Here is a 20,701-nt window from a genome sequence, read left to right on the forward strand (position 1 = left end):
CATTTACGTTCCAATTTTCGAGTGGTCTGTTTTAATGCGTGAGTGTCATCATTATACCAGGGTGCTAATTTTTTGTCTCTGACCATTTTCCTTTTAAGAGGAGCTACATTATCTAAAGTATGGCGGAACGTTGACTCTAAGCATTCAGTTGCCTGATCAAGTTCTGCAGGGGCTGACAGTGACCCAATCAAAGCTGATAACTCTGGGAGATCATTTATAAAGCTCTGTGCAGTAGTTGACGTGAATGTACGTTTAATACAGTAGCGTGGTGAGGTGCATGTATTATTACTCAGACATTGTTTGAATGAGATGACATAATGATCTGAGATAACTTCAGACTGTGGAAGTGTGACTATATTTTCTACGTTTAACCCGAATGTTAGTATTAGATCGAGGGTGTGACCACCATTATGGGTTGATCCTATGACATTCTGAAAAATCCCTACTGAATCTAAAATGGACACAAACGCTGTTTTAAAGGGTCTTCTGGGTTATCGAAGTGAATATTAAAATCTCCGACAACTAAAGCTTTGTCTAAGGAAATAACCAGATCTGAGATAAAATCTGCAAATTCAGAAAAAACTCAGAATATGGCCCCGGGGGCCTGTAAATATGGCCCCGGGGCATTCTATTCTATTCTATTCTATTCTACTTTATTATTATTATTATTATTATTATTATTACGTTCTTTAGGACGCTATTTCTCCCTCAGTTTTCAACCAATCATCACCAAATTTCACATGAAGAATACCTCTGGTCTGAATTACGTTGCTATGACTTTTGGTAATGATCTGGATCATCAAACCAGAATGATCCATGAAAAGCGAGCTTTTTTCCTCACTAAGCATCATTCTCTATCTCTTACCGTTCCGGATCGATATGGTACAGTGACCTGACATCCCAGTTTGTAAGAGCTAATGCAAATCACTGTGACTTTAGTAACAGTATCTTCTTCTTCTTCTTCTTCTTCTCCTCCTAATGTTTGTTAGGATGCTATTTCTCCCTCAGTTTTCAACCAAATCATCACTAAATTTCACATGAAGAATACTTCTGGGCTGAATTACATTGCTGTGACTTTTGGTGCTGATCTGGATCATTAATCTGGAACAAACCATGAAAACAGATTTTTTTTTTTTCAATCACTTATAACTCTGTCAATTTTCATGATTTCTTTCAATCAGTTTTTTTTTCAGGGCAACAGGGCTCAACTTTTCTTCACTAAGCGTCATTCTCGATCTCTTACCGCTTCGGATCTATAGGGTACGGTGACCAGACGTCCTGGTTTGTAACAGCTAGCGCAAATTACTGTGACTTTAGTTTTTATTACTGTATTCTAGTTATTATTACTGTATGTGCATTAATTTTCTTAGAGTAATACTTGCAAAAAGTGATTTAAGGCATATTAATGCACAAATCTAACAGTTAAATCAAATTTTATATGTTAGTAAATATGTTAAAAACGAGTATAACAAATAAACAAAAGCACAATCCAAACACACTTCATAACACCTTTGCATTTGGTCAGAGGTCAAATCTAGAGCGTATAAAACTGTCATAGCTTTCATTAGCACATTCGTTACTGTATGTCTCCTCCTTCAGTTTTTTTTTTCACACCAGAAACATGCAGTTGAACTGCTAAATGCTTTTGCTGTCTCTGCTAGTCTGATGCCATTTTTTTTTTTTCTAAATTGAGCAATATAGTTAGCTCCTCGTCAGATTAAAGATGACAGCCCCGGGCCTGAGGCTGCTGTAAAAGAGCACAGATGATGCAATGGATCATCTTTTCTTTCTCACTCTGTCTCTAACTATGTCTGGTTCTGTCTTTCAGGTTGGGGCCGTGACAGCATCTCGAGTGGAGTTTAAAGCAGCCTCGCGCATGCTCACCACCCTGCCAGGAGATTATCATCAAACCCAGAACACAAAAGAGAAGAGAAGGAGAGAGAGGACAAAAATGGACCGAGAGATCGTAACAGGCGCCATCAGTGCAGATTTCCCAGACTCTAAGAGACTCTGTGAGGCTCTACAGCCTCATCTAACCTGTATAACCATGCAGAGCAAGTGAGAAGACCTTCACAGCATGACTAAAACACAGAGGCAGAGTGAAAGTCCTTAAATCCATCCCAACACTGGAGATCTCAGAAGACTTTAAACCACCATCTCACAGGCTAAGATCAAGTGAACGTAAAACAGGCTTTTTTTCTGGAAAAACTGAAACCTGTTCCATGTGGGTCAAAATTATTGGCTTGAAAACAGAACATCTTTTATCTTGACATTAGCTCTAGCTGGAACTGGATCATGCTACATCCAAGCAGAAGGAAAAATACCACTTCAAGTCAGAAAGGTGTCCTCAAGCCCAAGTTCAAACAAAATATCTGATGTCAAAATGGCTGATAGATAAAATATCACTTCACTGTTTTGAAAGCGTTTATAGTAGTACTGTATTTATTTTACAACATAATACTGGACATATTGTTACTGTAGCTCTATTGATAACATAAACCAGACAGGAACCGTCAGGGCCTTCTAGTCCTTCAGAAAAGCCCAAACATATCAGCATTCCAAATGTTATATTTAATTTCTTTTATTCTTTCATAATTTCATTATAATTATTCTCTTCTAATTCGGCCTCATTTTCTATCAAATTTGCCTCAGAAATGAAAGGGTTACTGTCCTGAAAACATTAAAATCGAGTTATCCAATGAGATCGTTTTGTTTGTTGTCTCTAGGCTGAGAAGAGTTTAGAGCTGCTCACTCATTGGTTAGGATGTCACTGCCGGGACAGAAGGCCATGGCAGTGTCTGTTTATGTAGGAAGTGACAGATGAAGACAGATTAACCAATCAGATTTTGATTTATAGTGGGAGGGACCAAAACTTTATCGCCCTCAGCCTACTCGAAGGCCAACGCGAGCTTAACCCAAGAGTTGGCACCGTCAGCACAGCAGTGAAGTCACCTTCCAGCCGGTGTAGCGTTCATCAGTAGTGTTAGCAAATGCTAATAAAGTGGTTAAGCCAGTCCTATCGAGAGCTGCAGGCTAACGACGGAGAAACTAAGATTTCTGTCTCCAGACTCTTCTTCCACGCTGCATGCTCGCTACAGTATTTTCCACTCAGACTTAAGTATTCATTTCCCTGTGTAATTTACTGAGTTACTTTTAAAATCAACATCAACAGCTACACACAACGGAGCGACCTGGCAACCTGCCGCTAATCCCTTACAGAATCCTTTGCCCTGTTGCTGTTTTGGTGTCTGGCTGAGTTTTGGCTGAGCTCAAGTCCCAGCTCTAATAGTAACACTTCACCACTGACATAAATAATCATGAATCATGGGGGTAGCCATGACCTGAAGGGTTGCCGGTTCGATTCCTGGGACCATCAGGAAAAATATGAAGCTCTGGGTATGTGCGTGTGTTCACTGCTTCAGATGGGTTAAATGCAGAGGAGGAATTTCGCTGTGCTTGAGTGTACATGTGACAAATAAAGGCTTCTTCTTCTTCTTCTATTGAACTCCTGTTCACTAATGTTAGCTGGGTAGCTATTTGTTAACAAGACATACTTTCATGCATGAATCCATGTTTTTTCCTATTTTATAGCAACGCCAAAGGAAAATACTGTTTCAGAAGTAGGGGGAAGGGAGAAGAAGGCTTGACAATGTTTTTTTTTTAGACAGCCGTGTCTCACCTTGTAGGAAATTGCAGACTCTAAGTACAGTAATACAAACTAATCCTTTAATCAATGTGAACCGTATTAATATGAACAGCATTTTTAAATCTGAAGCAAAAGCATAATTTCTGATGGCCTCCATGTCTTATTTCCACCATTAACTCTCAACAGGAGTCTCCACAAAGACCAGATATGCTCCATTTCCAATAATCTTTTCAACATCATGAATAATTAATATAAAGAATGAATGCTGTATTGGAAAATACACTAATAAATACACTAGATTCCAGTCTTCAAATCAGCCTGAAGCTATACTGAAGAAGAAGAAGAAGAAGAAGAAGAAGAGTATTGACCTTGCAGTTTTTGGTCTTGTCCCGCGGGCCTGGCATGCAGGGTTGGCACAATGGGCTGGGTGGGTGTGGGAGGTAATACCCTCCAGGACTGTAGGGGCAGCAAGCGTACGAGGTGGGGAAGTGTGTGTACCACAGGTCCTGTCCATCCTGACACTTGGGACACGGTGAGAGGAAAGCTTTAGCCTGGGGCTTCTCCACACTCACCTTCGGGTTTCTCATCCACCTCCGCACCTGCACACACAGCGTTCAAACACATTAATGGTGCTTCGTGTGACTTACAGCATCTCATAGCATTGTTTTCAGTCTTCAGTTGGAGCAGCACTTGGGTATTTTGAATCACTTTATGGACTGGGGAACAGCCTCTTCGTTTTAAGGGCGAGTTGATACCTAAGGAGCTTTTGAAGGACATGTTAGCCATTCAAGACCTTTTTTTCTTTTCAAAGAACCATCTATTGCTAAAACTCTCCAAAGGTGGCACAGAAGGCATGTTCCTGCCTCACAGGTCCAGGTTCCCTGCCTCGAGACTCAGCTTGGGTACCATTTATGTGGAATTTTTATTTTTTAAATTTAATCTTCTCATGTTTGATGGGTAAATATGCTAAATTGTCCCTGGGTGTGAATAAGTGTGCAAATGTGGGTATGAATGGTGCCATGTGATGGACTGGGATCCCTTCAGGGTTCCCACACCTTCTTAAGCATCAAATTCAAGGACCTTTCAAGGCCCAATTTCATCAAATGCAAGGCGCTAACACGGCATAGTTTGAGATATGGATCAAGGTTAATTACTGTTACAACACTAAGAATGTTTATAATGAGAACTAGAAGGCTTTACAAAAGCTCACAGTGAAGAATTAAAAAGAGAGAGAGAGGCTTGAATGTGTCAAGACTTCTCAATTGTACTGTTATAGTGATGGTAGGTGACGTGGTCTCGTGCCTTCACTAACACAATGTGCAAGTTGAACAACGGAGATTTACGAGTTGAAGAGCTCAGTAACTGGTTGTTTATTTCATTAGCACCAGCTTCATCATACAAAACACATTTTTCATGAGCATAACCATGGCCAAATGAATAGACAAATAAATGCCACCTGCCTCAAGAAAGTGTGACAGTGTCTGTCACCATCACCGTCACGTGCATGCATGAGTGACTGAAGTCGAATGATGCAGGCTAAACAACACCAAGAAAGCTAACATTAAGCAAAGTTTGTGGACATAACTCCATATTGTAGTGCTCAACAAATGTTTGCCAAAGTTAATCCCAAGCCCATGTGGTTACATCAGCTAATGATGAACAATGGTACTTGATGCAGTGCCGTCTGAAGGTCTACTCTATTTTTGCACCAAATATACACTACCGTTCAAAAGTTTGGGGTCACTTTGAAATGTCCTTATTTTTGAAAGAAAAGCACTGTTCTTTTCAATGAAGATCACTTTAAACTAATCAGAAATCCACTCTATACATTGCTAATGTGCTAAATGACTATTCTAGCTGCAAATGTCTGGTTTTTGGTGCAATATCTCCATAGGTGTATAGAGGCCCATTTCCAGCAACTCTCACTCCAGTGTTCTAATGGTACAATGTGTTTGCTCATTGCCTCAGAAGGCTAATGGATGATTAGAAAACCCTTGTACAATCATGTTAGCACAGCTGAAAACAGTTGAGCTCTTTAGAGAAGCTATAAAACTGACCTTCCTTTGAGCAGATTGAGTTTCTGGAGCATCACATTTGTGGGGTCGATTAAATGCTCAAAATGGCCAGAAAAATGTCTTGACTATATTTTCTATTCATTTTACAACTTATGGTGGTAAATAAAAGTGTGACTTTTCATGGAAAACACAAAATTGTCTGGGTGACCCCAAACTTTTGAACGGTAGTGTATAAATTCAAGGATGTCAATAACCTGTGGGAGCCATGTCGCTGACAGGGTCTATTCCCACCTCACATCCAGTGTTCCCGGGATATACTCTGGAACCACAAAAACCCTGATCAGGATAAAGTCATTACTAAAGCTGAATGAGTGAATAAAAATCTAATGCTGTTGGGAGAAAAAGATACTAAACTGGTCCAAACACTTATCCCCAGGTTGGTACCTTCAAGGGTATGTCTTTTGTACAAGTAAAAAGCAATACACTGTAATTGTTGAACATTATAAAGTTTGAGGGCTTTTCCAAATTGTTATTTCATTAATTCAAGATTTCATGGTGCGGTCTTCTGTACTTTTTCTCCTCTTTAATTCTTAGTTTTGTGCAACCGTCAAGTTAAGCAATTCATTATTCAGGATCACATTTCAAAACACTTGCTGGATGACGTCAAAGATGAATGTACCGAACAGCACAAACTGTTTCTTCTCACATAGTTCTGTACACGTGTTTAGTTTTTTTTTTTTAATCAAGAACTATGTTACATACTTTAGCTGAACATTAACTCAGCATGTCCTGAGTTATATCTGTTACGGTAAAGAAGAGCAAGAATGGCATGCAAAGCACACACACACACACACACACACACACACACACACACACTGGTATCTTATCTCTAAAGAACTGGACAATCATGAGAACTGCACCAAACAAACAAAACATTGATAGAGAAATAACAAGGAATCAAGAAATGAAAGCTGAATTTCTGTCCTCTTGCCTCATCCTTTCCCTTTGATCTCTCTTTTCACCTAAATGATTAAAATAACAGTAGAGTAATAAATTATTTTGGCTGGATTCATTTCAGTGCCAACCTCATAGATTATCCTCTGAATGTGTGGGATCTCTCTTTTTCTCTCTCGCTCTTTCCTGTCTCTGTCTCTTGCAGTCTCTCTCTCTCTCTGTCTCTTCTAATCTCTCTCTCTCTGTCTCTTTCTTTTTCTTCTAATGTCTCTCTCTCTCTTGCACTTTGTCTCTTCTAATCTCTCTCTCTCTGTCTATCTTAATGTCTCTCTTTTCCTTGTCTCTGTCTCTTTCAGTCCCTTCTTTGCTCTCTCTCTCTCTCTCTCTCTCTCTCTCTCTCACACACACACACACACACACACACACACACACACACACACACACACACACAGTCCTTTGATCTGATTTTCAAAGTCGTATCAGTGTCATCCCCTGCTGTCTGTGTGCCACTCTGCTGGCATTGCTGAACTCTCTGGCTTTGAGACCGAAACACTCTCATCTTTCCCTCCCTCCCTCACTACCCCCCGTCTGTCTGACACTCCACACATTGCTGAATCCTTAACAAAGTGAAGCACATTCTTCCCACAGCTTTATATATATATATATATATATATATATATATATATATATATATATATATATATATATATATATATATATACACACACTGCATATGAGCAAGAGAGAGAGAGAGAGAGAGAGAAACTGAATTGCTTGAATGATGACTCAACTTTTCCAAGACAGCTAGCTCTCTCTCTCTCTCTCTCTCTCTCTCTGTTTTCTTTATGCAAGCTGATATCACACCAAGAGGTGGAGGAAGCTGAATGTGCAATGAATACAACATTTTCAGAAAACAGAGTTGAACCCTCCAGCAGAGAATTTATGTTATGTTACTTTCTTTCCCTTTTACAACTGGTGCATTAGAATATCTTTAGCTTGAACAATTAACCATATAAGAAATGTGCTGCCTTTGATTTAACATTTAAATTTGGACTCTGCGTTCATGGTGGAACAGCCTGACACCTTGCTGCTACAACTCAAGACACCTCTACCATCCCTTCCTACACAATGCTACACCTTGCTACACCACTGCACAATTTACCACACCTTACTACAACTTGCCATACTTCACTACACCCCTACCACAACTTGACACACCCCACTACAGCCTGCCACACCTCACTACACCCCTACTACAACTTGCCACACCTCACTACAGCCTGCCACACCTCACTACACCCCTACCACAACTTGACACACCTCACTACAGCCTGCCACACCTCACTACACCCCTACCACAACTTGACACACCTCACTACACCCCTACCACAACTTGCCACACCTCACTACAGCCTGCCACACCTCACTACACCCCTACCACAACTTGACACACCTCACTACAGCCTGCCACACCTCACTACACCCCACCACAACTTGACACACCTCACTACAGCCTGCCACACCTCACTACACCCCACCACAACTTGACACACCTCACTACAGCCTGCCACACCTCACTACACCCCACCACAACTTGCCACACCTCACTACAGCCTGCCACACCTCACTACACCCCTACCACAACTTGCCACACCTCACTACAGCCTGCCACACCTCACTACACCCCTACCACAACTTGACACACCTCACTACAGCCTGCCACACCTCACTACACCCCTACCACAACTTGCCACACCTCACTACAGCCTGCCACACCTCACTACACCCCACCACAACTTGCCACACCTCACTACAGCCTGCCACACCTCACTACACCCCTAACACAACTTGACACACCTCACTACAGCCTGCCACACCTCACTACACTCCTACCACAACTTGACACACCTCACTACAGCCTGACACACCTTACTACACCCCTACCACAACTTGACACACCTCACTACAGCCTGCCACACCTCACTACACCCCTACCACAACTTGCCACACCTCACTACACTCCTACCACAACTTGACACACCTCACTACAGCCTGCCACACCTCACTACACCCCACCACAACTTGCCACACCTCACTACAGCCTGCCACACCTCACTACACTCCTACCACAACTTGACACACCTCACTACAGCCTGCCACACCTCACTACACCCCACCACAACTTGACACACCTCACTACAGCCTGCCACACCTCACTACACCCCTACCACAACTTGCCACAACTCACTACACCCCTACCACAACTTGACACACCTCACTACAGCCTGACACACCTCACTACACCCCTACCACAACTTGACACACCTCACTACAGCCTGACACATCTTGTTACATCATTCTACATCTTGTTACAGTCTGCAACACCTTGCTGAACCTCGTTACACCCTGTCATACTTTGCTACACTCTGATACACCTTGCCACACCATGTGACACCTTGCCACACCTCACTAAACCCTGCCACACCTTGGTACAACTTGTCACACTTCACAATGCCCTGCCACAACTTGTTACACCCTGCAACACTTTGCCAAATCCTGCCATACTTTGCTACATCATGATACACCCTGTTACACCCTGCCACAACTTGCTACACCTTGCCACACCTTTCAAAACTCTGCCATGCCTTGTGACACCTTGCTATACCTCTTTACCCCCTGCCATGCCTTGCTACAAACCTTGCTACACCCTTCTATATTTTGTTACAACCTGCAAGACCATGTTACACCCTGTCTACACCTCTTTACACCCAGCCACACCTCAATACATTATGCCACAACTTGCTATACCTTGGCACACCTGTCTATATCCTGCCACACCTTGCTACACCCTCCAGACACACCTACACTCTGCTACACTGCTCTATACCTTACTACACCCTGCTACACCTCACTATACCTCTATAAACCCGACTACTCCCTGCTATTCTCTGCCATACATCACCACACACTGCAACTTCCTGCTATACCCTACACTTATCTACCCACTCCTACACTTCTCTACACCTTCCTATACTTTGCATACATATACAAATACAGTGCAAATGCAAATACACATGATATAAGTAAACATACAATTGACACACTGATCAGGCATAAAATTATGATCACAGACAGGTGACATAAATAACATTGATTATCTCATTACAATAGCACCTGTCAAGGGGTGGGGTATATTAGGCAGCAAGAGAACAGTCAGTTCTTGAAGTTGATGTGTTGGAAGCAGGAAAAATGGGCAAGCATAGCATCAGGATCTGAGTGACTTTGACAAGGGACAAACTGTGATGGTGAGATGACTGGGTCTGAGCATCTCCAAAATGGAACATCTTGTGGGGTGTTCCTGGTATGTAGTGGTTAGTGCCTACCAAAAGTGGTCCAAGGATCCAAAGGACAACCGGGAAACCAGTGACAGGGTCATAGGTGTCGAAGGCTCGTTGATTTGCATGGGGAAAGAAGGCTAGCCCATATTGTCCAATCCCACAGAAGAGCTACTGTAGCACAAACTGCTGAAAAAGTTAATGCTGGCGAAAACAGAAAGGTGTCAACATTAACTTTTTCAGCAGTTTGTGCGACAGCAGCTCTTCTGCAGGATTGGACCAGATGGACTAGCCTTTGTGCCCCATGCATTGCATTGCATTACATTAACAGCATTTAGCAGATGCTCTTATCCAGAGCAACATTCAACACACCCAGAGCAACCTGGAGAGCAGTTGGGGGTTAGGTGCCTTTCTAAGGGGCACGTCCTTAGATACAGCAATTCCTGCTGGTCTAGGGAATTGAACCAGCAACCTTTTGGCCCTAAAGCTGCTTCTCTAACCATGAGGCCATAGCTTCCCCTAGTAGGCCATTTTGGAGATGCGCAGACCCAGTCATCTAGCCATCACAATTTGGCCCTTGTCAAAGTCACTCAGATCCTTACGCTTGCCCATTTTTCCTGCTTTCAATACAGCAACTTCAAGAACTGACCCATGCGAATCAGTGAGCCTTCGACACCCATGATCCTGTTGCCGGTTCACCGGTTGTCCTTCCTTGGACCCCTTATAGTAGGTACTAACCACTGCATACCGGGAACACCCCACAAGATGTGCCATTTTTTTTTTTTTTAGAGATGCTCAGACCCAGTCACCTAGCCATCGCAATTTGGCCCTTGTAAAAAAAAAAAAAACCATTGCTCAGATCCTTATGCTTGCCCATTTTTTCTGCTTCCTACACATCAACTTCAAGAACTGACTGTTCTCATGCTGCTGAATATATCCCACCCCTTGACAGGTGCTATTCTAATGTGATAATCAATGTTATTCACTTCACCTGTCAGTGTTTTAATGTTCTGGCTGATCAGTGTATAGTCCTCATGGTCTCTCTCTCTCTCTCTCTCTCTCTCTATGAGCAGCAACACAGTTGGCATAACTACATAACAACCCAAAACCCATCTCACTGAGTCAGCTGCTAACACCCCATCCATCTGCTGAGCGTGTGCTTGTTTGTGTGTGCATGTGCGTCCGAGTGTATGAGTGTGCAAGCTTGGACACAAGCCTGAGCTGAACAGGCTCACAGCAAATGCCTGTGGACAAAAACAAAAGCAATGTGGTGGAATTTTGAACCAAAAGCCTGCAGGTCTTTACTCAGAAAGTCCTTCATGTGTATTAACAACATTTCTGTACTTAGCAGTGTGACTGATCAACTGTGTGGGTGGTGGTGGTGGTGGTGTTTTTTTTTTTTTTGGGGGGGGGGGGTGTTATGTGTAGACTTGTTTCCTGTTTAATGATCAATCACAATCTGAGATTAGATCATTTTACAGACTATTAAATCTGATCAGTTAGACTAAGTTGCACAAACACATCCACATACCTAATGAAATACATGTGTACCTGTGTTAATGTTTACAGTACTGCTGCACTGTGCTTTCAGGGAAATATGGAAATCATTGTGAGTGACTGGACCTGGGCATCTCTATATGATGAAAGATGCACTTCTCTGTCCCACTGAAGAGGGCGTGGCTTCTCAATCCTCAAAGCTAACACATTTTTCAAACTATTTTTTGGGAAAAATTATTTCTATGTTGTAATGCATCATATCGCATTGTCCAAAAACATCTTAGAATATGAAATCATTATCTGCTTTAAATTCATCTTTATATCACAGTGCTGTTGATTCTTAAAGGTAGACGGCTTTTCAGATTTTTCAAGTGTAGGTCATAAAAATAATTTTCCTGACACCCAATTATTTTTGTTTAGTGGACTGAAAGCTACTGAATTCGAATCACAGACTTCCAATTCTATTATTTTTTTTAAAGAGAACAATTAATGAATTTAAGGCCACATGGCCCTAAATTCTCTGCTATTTTTTTCCTGCTTCACCATGACCCAATTCAAGATACTACGTCATGCATCATGTGGTGGGTTTTCCCCGTTCACGCAAGGCATTGTGGAATACAAATTTGAAACAGGAGAGAAAAATGGAGGACGTGAGTGTGTGAATGAAACATGAAAGATCGACTACAGTAATGGAAAGAAAGCGAGAAGAAAAGACGTTATGTTCTATACGAAGGAAAGGAAACGCAGGACCAAACTAATAAATATGGGCGCTCAGCGAGCACCTCGGTGTGATCAGCTGTTCGTTTAGCGACAGAATGATGGAACGGTCAGTGCACGCTCAAAGGGAAACCTGTAGATGGCAGTAATGCAACACTGTGGATGCCAGCTGCTGTAAAACCCAAAAGAAGAAGAAGAAGGTAAACCTGCGCATGCACAAACGGACTTCCTCTGTCTGCTTGACTGCGCGAAGCGAGCGATTTCATGCACATTATTTGCTTTAATCCCCTCAAATTAAATAACTTCCCAGTCACAGAACAGAAAGGCCTGATATTTTTGAGATATGACAGAAATAAACATATATCACAATGACCACATTTCAAAGGGAACTAAATTTCACATTTTTTATGAAATCAAAAGGCCATATCGCTTTAACAGCAGCTCTGACAATAATTCTGACTAAAAGACAAATCACAGGTTGCACATAATGCACGCTATTGTTTCTATAAAACAGTAAATACGTAGAAAAGGACTTGGATAACAGACGTTCTATAGAAATTGATTAAAAACCATGTCTAATTGTTGATATGGTTAAGGTTTCTGAAAGCATATGTTGATAGCATTTATGGAAGGAGTCTCCAGTGTCAGTGCTTTGTAACAATGAGTACGTTTTCTGCCAGGACAGAGAGCATCTGATCTTGGATTTGGTAATGGAGTTGATATTAACACATATTATGTTGAAAGGAGAGACATACACTGATAGCTTTTTATCCAAAGTGGTTTAGAATTGAGGCAGAAACCAAGCAGTTGAAGGTTAAGACCTCAAGACCACAAAATGTCCCTCTGGCAGTACCGGGATTTAAAATCATAACCTTCCACTCACCAGCATACAACAATGACTAACTACCACTGGCTGGAAAATAAAGTTAAAACAATCAAGGCATTCTGCCATGCCTTACTACACTATGTCATACCTTGCTACACCTTTTCATACCCTGCCACACCTCACTATACCTTGCTACACCTTGCCACACCCTCCACACACACCTTCTCTGCCACACCGCTCTACACTTTACTGCACCCTGCTACGCCTCACTATACCTGTCTATACCCTGCCACACTCTGCTACTCTCTCGATCATACAGTATTGTTACCTCCGCTGACTTTGCTGGAGGAGGTTATGTTTTCATCTCCATTTGTTTGTTCCCAATGTAACTCAAAAAGTAGTGAATAGATTTTGATGAAATTTTGAGGAAAGGTGAGCCATGGGCCAAAAACAATCGCTTCCATTTTCATGCAAATCCAGATATATGGCTTGGTGCAGGTATGCATTCTACCAAGTGTCCTTCTAGTTGTAGCTGAGACAATGACATACAACCCCGATTCCAAAAAAGTTGGGACAAAGTACAAATTGTAAATAAAAACCGAATGCAATGATGTGGAAGTTTCAAAATTCCATATTTTATTCAGAATAGAACATAGATGACATATCAAATGTTTAAACTGAGAAAATGTATCATTTAAAGAGAAAAATTAAGTGATTTTAAATTTCATGACAACAACACATCTCAAAAGAGTTGGGACAAGGCCATGTTTCCCACTGTGAGACATCCCCTTTTCTCTTTACAACAGTCTGTAAACGTCTGGGGACTGAGGAGACAAGTTGCTCAAGTTTAGGGATAGGAATGTTAACCCATTCTTGTCTAATGTAGGATTCTAGTTGCTCAACTGTCTTAGGTCTTTTTTGTCGTATCTTCCGTTTTATGATGCGCCAAATGTTTTCTATGGGTGAAAGATCTGGACTGCAGGCTGGCCAGTTCAGTACCCGGACCCTTCTTCTACACAGCCATGATGCTGTAATTGATGCAGTATGTGGTTTGGCATTGTCATGTTGGAAAATGCAAGGTCTTCCCTGAAAGAGACGTCGTCTGGATGGGAGCATATGTTGCTCTAGAACCTGGATATACCTTTCAGCATTGATGGTGTCTTTCCAGATGTGTAAGCTGCCCATGCCACATGCACTAATGCAACCCCATACCATCAGAGATGCAGGCTTCTGAACTGAGCGCTGATAACAACTCGGGTCGTCCTTCTCCTCTTTAGTCTGAATGACACGGCGTCCCTGATTTCCATAAAGAACTTCAAATTTTGATTCGTCTGACCACAGAACAGTTTTCCACTTTGCCACAGTCCATTTTAAATGAGCCTTGGCCCAGAGAAGACATCTGCGCTTCTGGATCATGTTTAGATACGGCTTCTTCTTAGAACTATAGAGTTTTAGCTGGCAATGGCGGATGGCACGGTGAATTGTGTTCACAGATAATGTTCTCTGGAAATATTCCTGAGCCCATTTTGTGATTTCCAAAACAGAAGCATGCCTGTATGTGATGCAGTGCCGTCTAAGGGCCCGTAGATCATGGGCACCCAGTATGGTTTTCCAGCCTTGAACCTTACGCACAGAGATTCTTCCAGATTCTCTGAATCTTTTGATGATATTATGCACTGTAGATGATGATATGTTCAAACTCTTTGCAATTTTACACTGTCGAACTCCTTTCTGATATTGCTCCACTATTTGTCGGCGCAGAATTAGGGGGATTGGTGATCCTCTTCCCATCTTTACTTCTGAGAGCCGCTGCCACTCCAAGATGCTCTTTTTATACCCAGTCATGTTAATGACCTATTGCCAATTGACCTAATGAGTTGCAATTTGGTCCTCCAGCTGTTCCTTTTTTGTACCTTTAACTTTTCCAGCCTCTTATTGCCCCTGTCCCAACTTTTTTGAGATGTGTTGCTGTCATGAAATTTCAAATGAGCCAATATTTGGCATGAAATTTCAAAATGTCTCACTTTCGACATTTGATATATTGTCTATGTTCTATTGTGAATACAATATCAGTTTTTGAGATTTGTAAATTATTGCATTCCGTTGTTATTTACAATCTGTACTTTGTCCCAACTTTTTTGGAATCAGGGTTGTAATATAGTAAGAGATATTTAGTGGACTAGATCACATCAGTACCCAATTTCTCTTAATTCTTGGGTTTTAGTGCAGGATCGATTCCGATTCTGAACTGAAATGGACTTAAAGTAAAGGATCGACATTATTTTTTAATTCAGTGCTTCATTCAGAGGCTGTCCACTCAGGTTCAACTGTATGCTTCTTAAAAGTTCATCTGTTTCAAGCAAACTTCAACAGATTTCATCAATCAACATATTTCCATGATTAGTGCTCTACCTGGCCAATAATAAATTCCACATTGTGTTCATGGATCTCAAAGGATACTAAAAATTTAGGACAAAAAGCATTACAGTGTTTCTTCTTCTTCTTTCAACTGCTCCCATTCGTTAGGGGTCCCCACAGCGGATCTGTTCCATCCATCTGTTATCCGTAACCGCTTATCCTGTGCAGGGTCGTGAGCAAGCTGGAGCCTATCCCAGCTAACTATGGGTGAGAGGTGGGGTACACCCTGGACAAGTTGCCAGATCATTGCAGGGTTGACACATAGAGACAAACAACCATTCACACTCATCTTCACACCTAAGGTCAATTTAGAGCCACCGATTAACCTAACCTGCATGTCTTTGGACTGTGGAAGAAACTGGAGCACCCAGAGGAAACCCACGCAGACATGATGAGAACATGCAAACTCCACACAGAAAGGTGAGATGACAGTGCTAACCACTACACCACCGTGCCACCTGGATCTGGTCCAAATATTTGATTTGGCATAGGTTTTACACCAGACGCCCTTCCTGACGCAGCCCTCCCCAGTCTATCTGTGCTTGGGCCCGAGACTAAGTATGCACTGCATCGTACAACCCCAGTGGCTGGGTATTTTACCTAATCTGCATGTCTTTGGACTGTAGGGGAAACCGGAGTACCCGGAGGGAACCCACACAGACACAGGGAGAACGTGCAAACTTCACACAGAAAAGCTCCTGTCAGCTGTGGAGTTTGAATGCGGAACCTTCTTGCTGTGAGATGACAGCGTTAACCACTACACCACTGTGCCGCCTGGTGCAAGGCTTCCATCCATTCATCCATTATCTGTAGCCGCTTATCCTGTGCAGGGTCGCGGGCAAGCTGGAGCCTATCCCAGCTGACTATGGGTGAGAGGCGGGGTACACCCTGGACAAGTCGGCAGGTCATTGCAGGACTGATACATAGAAACAAACAACCATTCACATTCACACCTACGGCACGTTCAATTTAGAGCCACCAATTAGCCAAACCTGCATGTCTTTGGACTGTGGAGGAAACCGGAGCACCCGGAGGAAACCCACACAGACACGGGGAGAACATGCAAACTCCGCACAGAAAGGCCCCCATTGGCCGTGGAGTTCGAATGCGGAACCTTCTTGCTGTGAGGTGACAGCGTTAACCACTACACCACTGTGGTGCCTGGTGCAATGCTTACTTTCAGTAATTAAAGAAGTACAGTACCAAACAAAATCGCTTCTTCTTGGTCAATTCCTCGCTGTTTGGGATTCTTTCTGCTGAATAGGTCAGTATTCCTAGGGTGGATATCGCTTCTATATATAGCTTGTATATAGTGTATATAGCTTGCAACATTTATTACGCAAAGTGCAAAGACTTTAGATCGTTCCTTCTGGACTAGACAGGGCCGGAGTGAGCTACGCCGTCACTGATGGTCTCATTCTTGTTTGATGTTGCCGTGCTGTGCTTTGACTCCTGCGATGAACACTAATTATGATTGTCCGAACAAAGTGCATGCTTTTACACACTTGTGTCTTGCCTCTACTCACATTATGCCCCTTACAGTGATGTTTATGTTTATAGATTACATTAAGATATACTGTATCATAAACTACTCTAGCATTGCTAAACAGCCGGAGGCAGTTGAAGGCAGATCCAACTACTAACTACTACTAGCTAACTACATTAGTCTCATAGCTCTATTGCATGTAATGTTTGATTAATAACATCTAGGAGGACCTTATTAAACTTTTTAGCACAATTTTCCAAGCAATCAGATTAAACTATGTGCTTCAACAACACACACACACACACACACACACACACACACACACACATAGAGCGAAACATACATACACACCTTCCTTTTGACGAACTGGAAGGCAGAGCACTTCTTCAAGGAGAAGGTGTGTTTCTCTGTGCCATGGACCAGGCGCATGGCCTCCGGCGGCCCCGCACACTCCGCAGAACCCAGCGTGATGCCTATGAGGTGGTTCAGGAGGGGGAAGGAGGGAGCAAAGAGATGTAACAAAGATCTCCTATGTCAAATGACATTCATATTCAAAGTTACAGCCATTACTGGCTGCATTATTAAATCTGACAGAAGCCCCTGTATGTTTTGGTATACACAATACAGTGTGTGTGTGTGTGTGTGTGTGTGTGTGTGTGTGTGTGTGTGTGTGTGTGAGTGAGAGAGGACAAGCAACAATTGCTTGTAGTCTCACCGGTGTTGTTGCCTCCGATGGTCCAGGATGTGCTCGTTATTATCGCTGACTCCAATGATGTCGCTGCAGCCCAGGATGGTGCTGATAGGCGCTGATGCTGTTTCTATTACATCATGCCTACTGAGCTACTTCGACCTGCACTGCTGCCTGCAGATGTGTATGTGTGTGTGCGTGTGTGTGTGTGTGTGTATGTCTATCTGTGTGCGACAAGGGAGACAAAACAAATCATGCACTTTGTCAATGAGAGACAAGAGCACAAGATGCAGCGTCCCTTCGTCTCCACTGCTCTCCTCCTTCTATCTCTACAGCGCTCTCTCTGGCGTTCTCTCATCCTCCTGGTCCCCCCCCTCCCCCCTATGCTGCAGTTGATGCTCTCTCTCTCTCTTTCTCTCTCTCTTTCTCTCTCTCTCTCTGGATTGTGTGAATGAAGGTTTTTCCTCATAAGAGGATGAATGAGGAATGATGGATTACAGGGGTGTGTTCAGCTTCACCATTCCTGTCAAATGAGATGATGCAATGCAGCAACCTTGACCTAATGAATACTACACACACACACACACACACACACACACACACACACACACACACACAGATACAAACGTGGATGTTTACAAAGCACCTATACAGAAGATTTCACTATTCTGCTAATATAATATTCAACTTTGACATAGAAACTGCAATAAGTAAGGAATAAAACAGCTAACCATACAGTTGGTGATTTTTGGTGGAAAGTAGCTGGAGCTAATTGTTTTGAAACTTAAAATTAAATCAAATACAAAGCCACGCCCCCCAAAATGTGAGCTTGAGCATGTGGGCTTGGCTGGACTCAAACGCCTGAATGCTGAGTTTATGAAGAGATGAAGCTTCTGCGTTGACTGGTAACATGATTGACAGCTGAGGTAGAACCTGTGGCTGCTTCACATCTCCAGGGTCTCGGGTTTGATCCTGACTTCAGGTTACCTCAGATCACTGTTTGCTCAAGAAAAAAACATTTGTCTCTACATCAACTATGTAATCATGCCATGGTTTTGCTCATATAATTAAATAATATTGGCTGGTGTTGAGTGGTACAGTGAGTGGTATATCAGATATACTCCATTCAGCTAGCATGATACAGAATGAGTCGAAGACGAGTAGCTGAATGGAATATATCTGATATAACACAAAAAAGCCATTATTATTATTATTATTATTATTATTATACATACACATTCCTTTTGGGTGTTCAATGCATCTTTCTCTTTCAAAATTCTCTCAAACTCTTCCATATTCAACGAAGCAAACCTGGCAGCCATGTTTGTTTACAAATTGTCACAGTCGCTCACTAGCGCGGAAGTTTTACGTCTCCGATGTGTCACTTTTCCAGTTTTTCAATGTCCGTTGGTATGTTTTTCTTTTGTAAATATGTGTGAAGAACGTCTAATGAAGTTCTGGTAGCCTTCCAGGTGTTCAATGCATCTTTCTCTTTCCTGGTAAACAAAGAAATGCTTTTACGCATGCACAACAGAAAACTTTCTCACTGAATATTCACATCAGCTCCAACGTATGATGTCATGTTGTCTTGACAACCATGCGATATCGTAAACCATATTCAACGCTCATTCTCCATTGGGTAGAGTGACGTAATACACATAGGTAGGGTTTACTTTAGACTGTATCAGCGGATCATCAGATTAACGTTTTTAAAACGATTCGCGTGCACACAGCAACACCAATACACGGATACGCTCGGCTCCGCAGGCATCCTGCGCTCCAAATCACTCCGCCCTGAACAGCGAGTGCCCTCTGGAGGGTGCGCACTCCGGCCCTGCGCAGCTCACAGAGCGCACGAGTATAGCGCACGAGCAGTGATTCGGGACTGAGCCGCTGTGTGTGTGATCCCAGCGCATATCACTTACCACTTGCAAGTGGAAGGATGGCAAGCCTAAAGACAATCATAACTACACAATGGGCAGTATTTGCATCAGTATTTGCAGTATTTTCATACTTTTATACTCTTTAATGAAAGGTGATACAAGGCGGAAGTCCGCGCCGTTTTTCAGCAGTCGCGTCACATGACCAACGCCAGCGAATCAGGAAGGTGGATGTCACAGTGACGTTGTCCAATGACGACGCCAGCTAGAGCTCAGCACAGCGTATCCGCGTATCCTCAATGTTTACACAGCACCAGATCAGACACGATCTGGATTGAATACGTGGACCCTGGCGGATTCCCGTTTCCCGGCGTTTTAATGTAAACGGACAGTGCATCCGCGAAGAAAACGAGACAGATACGGTCTAATGTAAACTTGGCCATAGGATAAGTGATATGCTAACAATATTGCATTCTATCGAAACAAATGAACGAAACCCACTAGAAGGGAATAGAACACATGCTTTTATTCCATCGAAAAAGTGTCCTGTACGTATAATAATATGTGATGTTACTTTGATAGTATTTTTGATAGTAGTCATGTTAAACCCTGCGATTCCAATCATATTGAATTTGATCTCTTTCAATTGGGTTTATTAGCAGATTACGATATTAGAATACAGTGATCATATTAGCAAAGTATAAATATTAGCAAAACAGTTTTCTTCATTGTCATCATTATTGTTTTCAGCCGTACAAACGTAGTTCAAAAGAAAAAAAAACTTCTTCTTCAAGCACATGTGGGCCAAAATCAAACACGCTCATTATCAAGGCATCACTGCAGTTCAGGCAGCAGCTCAGACACAATAATGTACAATAATTAGTGCTAAATAATAACAGCATCTTGGATCATAGCAGAAATCTGTTCTCGGTATCAGACCCTGTGTCTGAAATCACTCACTCGTTCACTGCTCACTATATAGGGAATTACTATATAGAGGACTACAGGTATATACTGTAGTGAGCTCATTGGTAAAATGAAAAAAAACGCTTTCGGACACTAGTCTGTTACGCTGGTATTTACATCATTACTGTTGCACAATTAAAACGTGCCAGATCAGGCGGCTGGTGGGTTTTCAAAATAATAAATACATGCATGTGTTTTTGTGATAAATCCATATTATACTGAGCTCATTTCCCACATTAATCAATACAAAGTCCCTGCATCTTTCAGGGTTTT

General features: G+C 42.3%; 1 protein-coding gene across 1 annotated transcript in view; it reads right to left on the minus strand.

The window, feature by feature from the left end:
• Window positions 1–17,323, minus strand: part of sgk1 (serum/glucocorticoid regulated kinase 1) — an 85,733-nt gene extending 68,410 nt beyond the window's left edge. The window contains exons 1-2 of the mRNA XM_060938529.1: window positions 17,246–17,323; window positions 4,015–4,245 (exon numbers count right to left, since the gene is read on the minus strand). Coding sequence (XP_060794512.1) covers window positions 4,015–4,245; window positions 17,246–17,323 — 309 coding nt within the window. The remainder of the gene's footprint in view (window positions 1–4,014; window positions 4,246–17,245) is intronic.
• Window positions 17,324–20,701: the final 3,378 nt, after the last annotated feature.

The sequence above is a fragment of the Neoarius graeffei genome, chromosome 13, assembly GCF_027579695.1.
Source record: "Neoarius graeffei isolate fNeoGra1 chromosome 13, fNeoGra1.pri, whole genome shotgun sequence".
In the NCBI taxonomy this organism is placed as follows: Eukaryota; Metazoa; Chordata; class Actinopteri; order Siluriformes; family Ariidae; genus Neoarius; species Neoarius graeffei.